The 11,698-nt window shown below is 35.2% G+C and overlaps 1 protein-coding gene across 1 annotated transcript; it reads left to right on the plus strand.

Annotated features, from left to right (window-relative positions):
* Positions 1–1,055: 1,055 nt before the first annotated feature.
* Positions 1,056–11,379, plus strand: LOC112750736 (CRM-domain containing factor CFM2, chloroplastic). The gene is made up of 13 exons (XM_025799559.3): positions 1,056–1,865; positions 4,394–4,925; positions 5,007–5,137; positions 6,657–6,959; positions 7,039–7,195; positions 7,316–7,608; positions 8,259–8,318; positions 8,421–8,477; positions 9,275–9,424; positions 9,566–9,794; positions 10,204–10,334; positions 10,451–10,632; positions 10,736–11,379. Exons 1-13 carry the CDS (start codon positions 1,155–1,157, stop codon positions 10,752–10,754), a joined length of 2,955 nt encoding a protein of 984 aa, XP_025655344.1. The 5' UTR covers positions 1,056–1,154; the 3' UTR covers positions 10,755–11,379.
* Positions 11,380–11,698: the final 319 nt, after the last annotated feature.

The raw sequence follows: 11,698 nt of genomic DNA on the forward strand, positions 1-11,698 counted from the left end.
CAACCATTAGTGGCTCTTGGATTCCCCCTCAGTGGGTACTTTTAAGATTAATTGTGATGCTAGCTATCCTGGCAGTGGTGCTCGAGTTGGTTTTGCTTGTGTTAGCAGAGATTGGAAGGGAAGGTGGCAACGAGGCTGTTTGGGAACAATTGAGAGTCGTAGCATTTTGCAAAGAGAGTTGTTTGCTATTTGGAGAGGCTTTCTTTTAGCATGGGACTCGGGACAAAGAGACATTATATGTGAGACAGACTGTGTGGAGGCTTTTACTATTGTCAATAATTTACAAGATTGCTCTGGGTTTACTGATCCTTTGGTGTTAAAAATCCGAGATATCATGTCTTGGAAATGGCGTGCTGATCTTCGGTTGATCTTGAGAGATGCAAATACAGTAGCAGACATCATGGCAAAGACTGCAATGAGGATTATTTCTCCCCAAGTGGAGCTTCCATTGCCTTGGAAGGAGTTTGAGAGTAGTATTCAGCGGGACTGCCTTTCTTAAGCAGTTTCTTGTTTTTTTCTCTTTCTTAGTTTTTGTTTATTTTCTTTTAAGTCACCAAAAAAAAATTTCATAATGCTATATTAAATCTTGGATTTTATAAATAAATTGATTTATTATATATTTATATTCTTTTTATCATATTTTAATCTATATGTGAATGTAAGTTAATTGAATACTATTTTTATAACTTACTTTTTTTATTCATATATACCTAATATGCTTTTTATTATTTCCGTGTTACGTGCGTTGCACTAGTAATATATATAGGAGAAAATTCCACTTCAAAAAAATGTTAAAATGATATTTATTTTTAATTTATAAAATATATATATTTTTTAAAATTTTTAAAAAATTTTAATTTTTAATTATTTTAAATTTTTTGTATTAATTAATATTAATTTTATTTATTTTTAAAAAAAATTAATTTAAGTACATTTTATAAATAAAAAAAAGAAGAATGAAATTTTCTATATATAATTAAGATCAATTTTTAAAATTTACCAAAATAGAAAATACCGTTGTTTTCTTATCTTGTACATCTTAGCCACTCTAAATATCCCGCGTGGCCGCGTCCACATCACGTGACCTTTTGAGGTTCAATGCACTCTTTCTCTGCTATCTTCAGTCCCCTCCATTCCGGTGAACAACAACTGAAATGCAAATGCAAATGCAAATGCTACTTCCACAACCAACTCCCTCTCATTTTCACACTCCCCTTCCTCTTTCTTCTTCTGCTTCCTCTTTTTTCTTCTTTCATCTCCCAAAACGAACCCGCAAACCCAAATTCCTCATTCGGAGCTCCAAACTCGAACCCGCAACCGACGCCCAAACCCTCCCAACCTCCGCCATCCAGCGAATTGCCGATAAGCTCCGCTCCCTCGGCTTCGTCGACCAAGCTCCGGCGTCTTCCGGGGCCTCCCCTCCGTCGTCATCCTCCGCCGCCGTTACAGCTGGAGAGATTTTCGTTCCACTTCCAACCCGCCTCCCGATTCACCGAGTTGGCCACACCATCGACCCGAGCTGGAGCACGCCGGAGAATCCTGTTCCTGTCCCCGGCATTGCCCTCCTGAGGCAGAACGAGCTCGCCAAGAGGAAGGAAAACGCGGAGGAGAAGAGGAGGAGAGCGAGGGAGGCGGCGCGGGAGAGGGCGCCGACGCTGGCGGAGCTGAGCCTTTCGGACGCGGAGATAAGGCGGCTGACGACAGCGGGGCTGGGGATGAAGCAGAAGCTGAAGATAGGGAAGGCGGGGATTACCGAAGGGATCGTGCAGGGCATACATGAGAGGTGGAGGCGGTCGGAGGTCGTGAGGATCGTTTGTGAGGATATTTGCAAGTTGAACATGAAGAGGACTCATGATTTGCTGGAGGTAAAAGGAAAAGTGTATAATTGTGATGCATTGTTGGAGTAAAAGAGTTTTCCTTTGAAATTTGCTGTTTTGGATATGGTAGTGGAAAATTTTCAGTTTTGGATAGGAATAGGATAGTGGATGTTAAGAAATTTTCATTTGTGCTGTTTATTGCTTCCCCAACCTTCATTTTCGTTTTATCCAATCAAGAGAAAAGTTAACAAGGGAGGGTGATGTGCATGAAAAGGTTTTACACACTACAAAATTCTGTTATATAGTCTCAGCCAGTTGTAAATGAATTTATCAAGAAGAAAGACTTCACTGAAAATAAATTTTATGGATGAAGCATGTGATATTCTATTTCTATCAAAGATTCATTATCAGTCTTTCACTCCACAGCTTAAATTATCATAGTTTAGCTAAGCAGATACCACATACAACCAGTCCCCAACCTTTTTAGACGAATTTTAAAATTCTCTATGATAGCTCCCTGATGTTCAATTCTTCACCTTAGATCCTGTACATCTCTATTTCTCTATTTATTCTCATGTTAAACTTGGTTTCCCAATTTCCATTAAGCATATTTTCTTTAAGGTTTAATTACTCTGTTGGTTTCTATAGTTTCACAAAATTTTTAATTAAGTCCCTGTACTTTTTTTTAATGGAGTCCTTGCACCAATTTTTTTTTTTAATTGGATCTCTACACTTTTGTTTTCCTTATATTTGGGTCCCTGCACCAACTTTTTTTTTAGTTGGGTCCCTATAAAATTAAGCCAATTACTACCAAGAGGGACCTAATTGAAAAATTTTTTTGTATAGGGATCCAATTAAAAGGAAAAAAAATATTGGGACCTAATTGAAAATTTTGCAAAACTATAGGGACTAACAGAGTAATTAAACCTTACTTTAATTAAGATCTATTTCATATGCCATAATTTGATATTACCTTATATCTAAATTTTAACTGTTCTTCATTCGTTGAGCATGCTGGAATTTTAATAGTGATATTTCTTTTCAGAAACTTCATTTCCTCTCTAAGAGGGTTCTTTATTTAGGTTTTGATGTAATTTAAAATCTATTGGACACTAGACTGGTAAGTGTTTTTAGTTGTGAGCTATTAATAATTAATTTGGTGTTGTAAAGTAACATGATAAGGATATTTATAAAAACTAGCTTCAATTTGGTTTATATCATATTAAGTTTATCTTCTCAAGTTTTAACCTATCCATTCTAATTGTGAGAAATTACTGCTCCTGATATGATGTGGTTAGTCCTGACAATAGATGGTTCAGATTTAGGCACTTCTAATTATTGTAAGGTTTTACATGTAAGTGCATCATAGTTTGCATACTTGCAAGACTATTTCCACTAATGAGTATTCATTTGTTTTCAGTATTATATAATTTGGTAGAGTAGATAGTCAAATTAGTTCTTGAAAGATTACCCAATATCCAAATTGGTCCTCAAAAGATTAAATTAATCAAAATTGTGCTCGAAAGATTTAAAATTAATCACGTTAGTCCCTCCGTCCACAAAGAGTTTTCAGACTCATGATTTGCTGGAGGTAAAAGGAAAAGTTTATAATTGTGATGCATTGTTGGAGTAAAAGAGTTTTCCTTTGAAATTTACTGTTTTGGATATGGTAGTGGAAAATTTTCAGGTTTGGATAAGAATAGGATAGTGGATGTTAAGAAATTGAGTTGGTACTGGTTCAAATTTGCTGATGCATTGTGATTACTGAATTTGGAAAAATGGTGCTGATGCAGCCACAACTGCCGTTGCAAAACAGTTGGGGAAACCATTGCAATAATTGTTGTGGCAATATGCTGTGGTTGCAAGCTGAAGCTTTAACTGCGGATGGTAATATGAGAATTGGAATTGAGAGTTTGGCAAATGTGATTGATTGCTGTTAGGTTTGGTTATAGGTTTTCCGATCTGAGTCATTTGTAAGGACTCCTGCATTAGGTTGTTGATACCTTAAAGTTAAAGTGGTCCAATTCCTTCCTTAAACCTTAATTCTATTACAAAAAATCTTTGGCAGATATGTTAACAATATGTTTTGAAAAAAAGAAAAAAGAAAGAAAATTGCTCAGCTAAAATGCAAGGAACTCCTCAATTGCAAAAAGTTTCATGTTCAGAACTCAGCTATTCGTTGTGTTTAACTTACAAATCTGAGGTGCTAATTCTCTATAATGTGAAAAAGAAAAGAAAGGAAAAGAAAGGGATTTTATGTGCGTGTGTTGTGGGGTGTGGTTTCATTGCAATGGTTCAATATGGATAAAGGACTCAAGCTATCAAGCTTTGAAGCATGGAATATAGCTAGGAGTTAGATGCATTTAGCCTTAAGAAATTATCCAATCTTGTTTTTGTGCCTCTTATACAATTAAGAACTTTAAATTGTTTGGGTATAATGTGGTGTATAATTGGGCATATCAGCATTATTTTATCTGCATAACCGATCCTCCACCTAGTAGAGAATTAACTTTTTGTTGTTGTTATGTTGGTGTCTCACATACAATAATCTGATTATATCCTTTTCACATTGTTAGAGAAAAACTGGAGGCCTTGTTGTTTGGAGATCTGGAAGTAAGATACTATTGTATCGAGGGGTTGATTATAAGTATCCTTATTTCCTATCAGATGAAGTTTCGGGACACAAGAACATTGATAATGTGTTGCAACTTTCAGAGCATAGTGACGATAAAGATTTTGACGAAAGACAGAGCCATGCATCTAAAATGAATTTAGTTACAAATGCTGACCAAAGGTCTGACATCAAAGCAGCAAAGCCAGCTTTGATAAAAGGTGTTGGTAATCCTAATAAAGTACGATTTGAGTTGCCAGGTGAGGTTGAGATTGCGGCAGATGCTGACCAGTTATTAATTGGGCTGGGGCCACGTTTTACTGATTGGTGGGGATATGACCCTCTACCTGTTGATGCTGATCTGCTACCTGCTGTTATACCTGGATATAGAAAGCCTTTTCGCCTACTTCCATATGGTGTGAAGTCTAAGCTAACTGACGATGAAATGACCACGTTAAGGAGACTTGGCAAACCCTTACCATGCCATTTTGCCTTGGGTAAGTTTCGGCTGTTTGGCCTACTTTTTCTTATGTGACCAGTATTGTGTAATTGCCTTTCTATGTTCTTTTTGTTTTCAGGTAGAAACAGGAAACATCAAGGATTGGCTGCTGCAATTATTAAATTATGGGAAAGATGTGAGATTGTCAAGATTGCCATAAAGAGAGGTGTGCAGAATACTAACAGTGAGATTATGGCTGAAGAGATAAAGGTTTGTTATTGATTTTGCTGACAATTTTCAGAGTTCATGAAGTGTAGCACTTCCATTATAAATATCAAATTAGATGTTAAAATGGTGCTGCCAATCCGTCTTCATTGATGGCTGCTCTGTCTAGTTCCATATGTTGCATATTAATGCTATGAGTGACTGCAGTTATTTGAGAACATGGCTCAAGATGATATTTCACCTTGATTGGTAATTAAATTGACATATTTGCTGTCATTCTTCTGTTCTTGCTGTTTGCTGAAGTGATGGACTTGCTGTCCTTGGTAAATCAATTTTCTACTTTTCTTCTGTTTAAACATACCGGACAAAGTAGATCCTAGATATGTTTACGTTGTGGCATTTTTCTTGGATGCTTCCATTTTTTCACAAAGAAGAATAAATTTTATTAGAATAGAAGAGAATATGAAAAGGGTATATGTAAGACATAAAGCCTTAGCTATGTAACAATGCATGCCAATCCCTTGAACCCCATTAAACAGCCCATGTGCTATGTACCAAAAGAAAACCAGAAAGATAGCCCTATCCCAAATGAAATCAAAAGTTGATAAGAAAACATTAGGCTTCCTAATCTCCTTCATACCATATAAACCATTTTCTTGGATGCTTCAAATCATCATGTGATGGAAGTTGCATTTGCATCATTAGAAGTTCATAATTTCATTGTTTTATTGCAAGTCTCCAAGACACAACTCAACAGTGGTAAGTAATTTCTTCTTTTAAAAGAAGCATAAATATGTTCTTTCCTTTTTTAAACTCTCTTAATTGTCCTGTGATTAATTTAAATTGACATGCTTAGAATAAATAAATTGGCATAGAATGTGGTTTGGGCATGTTTGGAAAAGGCCAAGAGAGCATCTAATGGAAGTGTCTAGGGTAGATAGAGATCCAAGAAAACTCCAAATGAGCTTGTTAATTACCTAAGGAAAGTGGAAGTCCACTAGCTATTAAGGGGGAAGAACCACTATCCTTAAATGCAACATCATGCATCCCATACTACTCAATATAGGACTTTGGACACCTAATACCCAAGTCCCCAACAGAGCTTTATCATTAGACACTTAATTATAAATGGGCTGAGTATATAAAATATTCATAACAAGGTGCAATGACATCATTTGGTCCATGTAGGACTTCACCTTGTAGGATAAGAGTTTTTTGTTGTTGTTATAATAAGGTTCTTGTTAGATTTAACCTCTGTCAAGCGGGAAGGCAAAGCAGACCTCAACTCATGTTTATGAGGCTTCTTTCTCCTATTTATTGGTCCAGGGAGAAGAGTGGAGAGAGAGAAAGGGCAGGGGAGGGGAAGAGAGAAAAAAAAGGGGGGGGGGGGTCCCAAAGATCAACTATCAGTTTTAATTGCATTACTACTGATCTTGAACAATTGTTACGTTAGGTAGCTTGTCATTTCAGATAAATAAGACATAATCTAGTTTCAATAGCAAAACTTATATATAAAATGATTATATCTCAATTTCAGTTTAATAACATATCTACTTTTCTACAGCACCTGACTGGTGGGACTCTCCTGGCTCGGGATAGAGAATTCATTGTCTTGTATAGAGGAAAGGACTTCTTGCCTTCTGCAGTATCTTCAGCAATTGATGAACGGAGAAACATTGAGTTATCCAAACTAAAGGCTGAAAGCAGTTCTTCAGATGCAGTCACTCCAGGCAAGAAACATGGAGCTATAGAGTGTGTTTCAGAAGGAAGTGGTACTACCTCCCAGAAGGGTACAGCAATTGTTGAACAAGGAATGTTCACTGATGCTGAGGCAACTATCAAAAGGAATAGCATCAAGTTGTCAATGGTATGATTTCATCATCAAACTTCAACTTTCTATCTTTTACATGAGTGTTTTAGTGACATGATATTCTTCTTACACACAGGCATTAGAAAGAAAAGCAAAGGCTGAAAAACTTCTAGCGGAGCTGGAAAATGCAGAGTGCCCACAAGAAAAAGAAATTGATAAAGAGGGTATTACTGAAGAAGAGAGATACATGTTGCGGAAAATTGGCTTGAAGATGAAGCCCTTCTTGTTATTAGGTGATTCTAGAGTATGATGGTTGAATTTTGAAGCATAGATTCACAAATTCTTTGAACTAAATAAATTAGACTTCTAGAGACAAAATCTATTACTAAATAAGTCCTGTTTTTCATTATCAGGTAGACGAGGGGTTTTTGATGGAACGGTGGAAAATATGCATCTTCATTGGAAGTATAGAGAACTTGTGAAGATAATATGTAATAAGCGAAGTCCAGAAATTATTCATCAGATAGCTCAGACCTTAGAGGCAGAAAGTGGTGGAATATTAATTGCAGTAGAGAGAGTGAACAAGGGATATGCAGTCATTGTATATCGTGGAAAGAATTATAGCAGACCTGCTAGTTTGAGGCCTAAAACGCTTTTGAATAAAAAAGCTGCCTTGAAGAGATTCTTAGAGGCACAACGTCGTGAGGTAATATTTTTATTTTAAGTTGGATTCATGTAGGAGTGTTAACTTTCTATATTGTGATAAGACACGTTTTAATTTTTATTATGATTTATCTATTCTATATGATGACAACAATTTTAACAGGATGAGTATAAGCTTTCTATTTTTCTGTCTTAATTTTATCTTTTTTAAAAGAAGATTAATAAAAGGTTATTTTATGTTTTAATGTAAAATTTTAGAGGCTTCAATCCATTAGGGAAAGGCTTGATTACTGTATTTGTAAAATTTTAAAAAATACCTTTCAATGTTGTATAATACAGCCTTTATTGTGAAGCAGAATTCTTGCCTGAAAAAAGATCATGAAGAGAGAGGAAAATTTGTGCCTTTTTTGGTACTCATCCATTTCTTCAAGAAAAATCTCATGCCAAAGATAAAATATAACAAAACATAAATCATTTTCTTGTTCCTCTTTGGTTGAAACCTATCTTCATTTTGATCTATAAAAATCACATCCAATATTCATTATAGATAGACTCATACTAGTTGAACACTAGGTTGTAACATGGATACTCATACTAGTTATGCATTTGTACCTTTGAAAAGGAATTGACTGCTGACATTAACATTCAATATATGTCACTGCCTTATTCCTTCATCCTTATTTCCTCTTGCAGTCATTGAAGCTTCATGTTTTGAAGCTAGATAAGAATATAAAGGACTTGAAACTTAAGATGGTGAGTGGTTTTCTTTTTTTCAGTCAATAATGTATTGTAATTGTTGCTGAGATGCACATCCCCCAATTTCAATTAAGGAATTTTATGAAATGATTTGAATAGGATAAAGATAAGGAGGCTAACAGTAAGCATGAAGCTGAAGGGATGAGAGTTGACATGGTGAGTTTTTATTTTACTTTAACCATACAATATAGTTACCAACTTTATGATATTATCATTTTTTCTTACATTATGCAAAGGTGGATGCAAAACCTATCATAAATGTCTAGGATCAACAACTGAACTCAAATTTTCATTCTCTATATTCTGAAGTAGTCTCAACAGTAAGACTACAATCAAAGTATGAGCAATTTGCATCAGTTTATTACATTTTGTGAATGCCTTGATGTGTTATGTACTTATATAGTTATATTTGAACTCAAGGTACATGCTGAAGGTTTTTTTGTTTTTTTTTGTTTTTAATTTTTTTTTTACTGTGTATGATTATAATCATGCCAATTCCCCTTTAGTTCAAAAGAACCACCGCATAATAAAAAATTTTCTTTCCATCTCCTGTTGGCTTACACATTCAACATTATTTTGGGACCTGTTTATTTTTCTTAAGGTTCTTAATTCAACTGTTAAATTGCTATTGGTTGTAATCACATTAGATACTCATTACAAGTAAAGAGGTTAACTTGCCTACAAGGAGTAGCATTGTGGTGTTTTCTGTGTTTCATGGCATGCAAAGGTGAGTCAAGTGTTACTAACTTGGTCTGTTTCTGTCCTCATGGAAATTACCTAACACATGATGTAAAAGAATTTCTTGTGTTGGTAATGAAGAAGATAGGAGAGAACCTACATGAGTGTATTTTCTTTGTACATATTTAGGGAGAATTCTTATTCCAGTGATGTTCATGGTATACTTCTGTAAAGAACAGAACCTAACGTACTTTGTCTGTTTGCCATGATTTCAGGGATCTTTCTCAAATTCCGTAAACTTGAATTCTCTAAAAGAAGTTTCTATTGAAAATCAAGAATCAAGACAGAAGCAGATGATTGATGATGATGGAACTCGTCAAGGTGAAGAAGAATCTATGTCTGATTTGATTATTGAAAAGACACAGGCAAGCATTTTATGGTTGTCAAAATAAAATTCTTCAACTCTGCCCTGGATTATCATCTGGTTATATCACTGATTTCTTTCACATGTTTTTATTGGGTTTCTTTCTAAAATATTGATTTAGTTTATGTTTTGTGGATTTCAGTTGGATGGAGTGAGTGTCTCTGCAGTTGATACCAGGCATGGTATCTCTAATAACAATCCACCAGAATCATCTGACATGTCATCAAAATGTGACCCTGAACCATCCGTTCCAGTGAAAAATACGAGTTCAAAAGGGTTGCCTATTAGACCGGTGTATCTTTCCAACAGAGAAAGACTTCTTCTAAGAAGGCAAGCCTTAAAGATGACAAAGCGACCTGTCCTTGCCATAGGTATTTCCCATCTTTACAAGTCCATGTATCCTGCCAAGGGCTTTGGTTTTATAAATTGTAACTTAAACCAGTGATAATTGCTTTACTCCTTTTCCCCCTTGGCTTTCTGCTATAGTGGCAAAACTATAGCTATAGTGGCAAAACTATAGCTTGTTTTGTCAAAGATAATATAATCGGAAGAAGTTGTAAAAACTGTTATCCCTCTTCCTCACGTTTAGTTAACAGTGAATCTTCTCTCAATATCAACCTTTTTGAAAAATTTCATTCTAAATGATGTATTAAGAACCCAAGGGCCCTAGAATTTATCTTTCACGCCTTGCTTATGTTTTTTTGGTTTAAGTTACTCGAATACTGAGCAAATTGGATGGAATATCATATCTTTATCTTTCTGCTGTTACTTTGTCTTCAGGAAAGAGCAATATTGTTACTGGTGTTGCAAAAGCAATCAAGACTCATTTCCAGAAGCACCCTCTTGCCATAGTTAATATTAAAGGAAGGGCAAAAGGCACCTCAGTTCAGGAGGTGGTGTTCAAGCTAGAGGTACCCAAGTTGAAGTTCCTTTGGACCTTCCCTTTTTCCCATATCTTCGTCTTTGCATTATTCCTGTGACCTGAGCCATTGTACAGATCCTGAAATGCTTTTGGTTATTCTTTCAGCAAGCAACTGGTGCCGTATTAGTCTCTCGGGAGCCAAACAAAGTTATACTTTATAGGGGTTGGGGGGCAGGAGAGAAACCTAGAACCAAAATAAATGATATAGAAGTTGAAGAGGGAGAAACTTCTAAGCCTACTGTCTCTCCTGAACTGTTGGAAGCCATCAAAGTTGAATGTGGATTGTTGTAAGTAAAATAGAATGCAACCCTTGATCAAGCTATTACCTGTCGCTATTATTCTTCACTTGGAACATTCTGTGTTTTTGTTGTCATACTTTTGTATTTATAGGAGAGTGATGAATTCATAAAGAAATTGGGAATAGTGGGTGCTGCAAATTGGAAATTATTTGAGGGCCATAAGTTTACTTACGTAAGAAAACCCAGCAAAAACCAGCAGGAACCAGAAGAAATAAGGGACAATAGGATCGATCCCCCAGTGCCTGTTGTCTGTGTTAACCCGGCAAACATTTTTCTTCCTGGGACTGAATTTAAATGTCTCATGTATATAAACGTTACCAGGCAATGGCTTTAGTCATTTCCTACTTTGCAAGCTCCATTGTTTTTTGTTATGCCTCAAGGACTTAACACTCAAAAGTTCAGTCATTATAAGCTGTAAAAGACAGAAGAAAGGAAGAGAATATTGAGGATAGAATTAGAATAGAATGTGTTATATGGAATTGGATGCACAGTAAAAGGAAAAAGACCAAGTTTGTTTTTGTCAGAATATATTAGAATATTTATATATTAGATTGTCAGAATAAATTAGGATATTTGTATATTTAGATTGATATTAGATTGATACTCTTGTTAATGATAGGGTAGTGTATTGATATTAGATTGTTTATTATTTGTATGTCAAGAGTTCAGTTTTTTTTCTTTTTGTCTAAAAATATTTGGAGACAATAAAAATCAGCTTAAAACAGTTCAAAGTTATCTTATTTTGTATTTATTAATTATGGTTGTAATAATTAGATAATATTAGATGTAATAAGAGTATAATTATAGATGTTATCTATATAAAATTATTCCAAATAGGATTCTTCCAAATCTAAGGAAGATTTTGACAAAGATTTTGTTGAGAAATTAAAGGAATGGAATAGTAAAAATCACAAAATTATCACCTGGTTCCATAATACTTTCACCCCTAGTTTGCGCGTTTTGAAATTCCTAAAGAAGTATGTTGGCAAAAAGTTACACTATTTTTAATCTCTCACTTATGTACCAACTAATAAAGGAATTCCATCACTACATG

The sequence above is a fragment of the Arachis hypogaea genome, chromosome 15 (assembly GCF_003086295.3).
Source record: "Arachis hypogaea cultivar Tifrunner chromosome 15, arahy.Tifrunner.gnm2.J5K5, whole genome shotgun sequence".
Classification (NCBI taxonomy): Eukaryota; Viridiplantae; Streptophyta; class Magnoliopsida; order Fabales; family Fabaceae; genus Arachis; species Arachis hypogaea.

Coding starts and splice junctions, on each gene's coding strand:
- LOC112750736 (XM_025799559.3), top strand. CDS start 1,155: ATGCAAATGCAAATGCAAATGCTACTTCCACAACCAACTCCCTCTCAT. Junction 1,866..4,393: donor GGACTCATGATTTGCTGGAG/GTAAAAGGAAAA, acceptor TCACATTGTTAG/AGAAAAACTGGAGGCCTTGT. Junction 4,926..5,006: donor ACCATGCCATTTTGCCTTGG/GTAAGTTTCGGC, acceptor TTTTGTTTTCAG/GTAGAAACAGGAAACATCAA.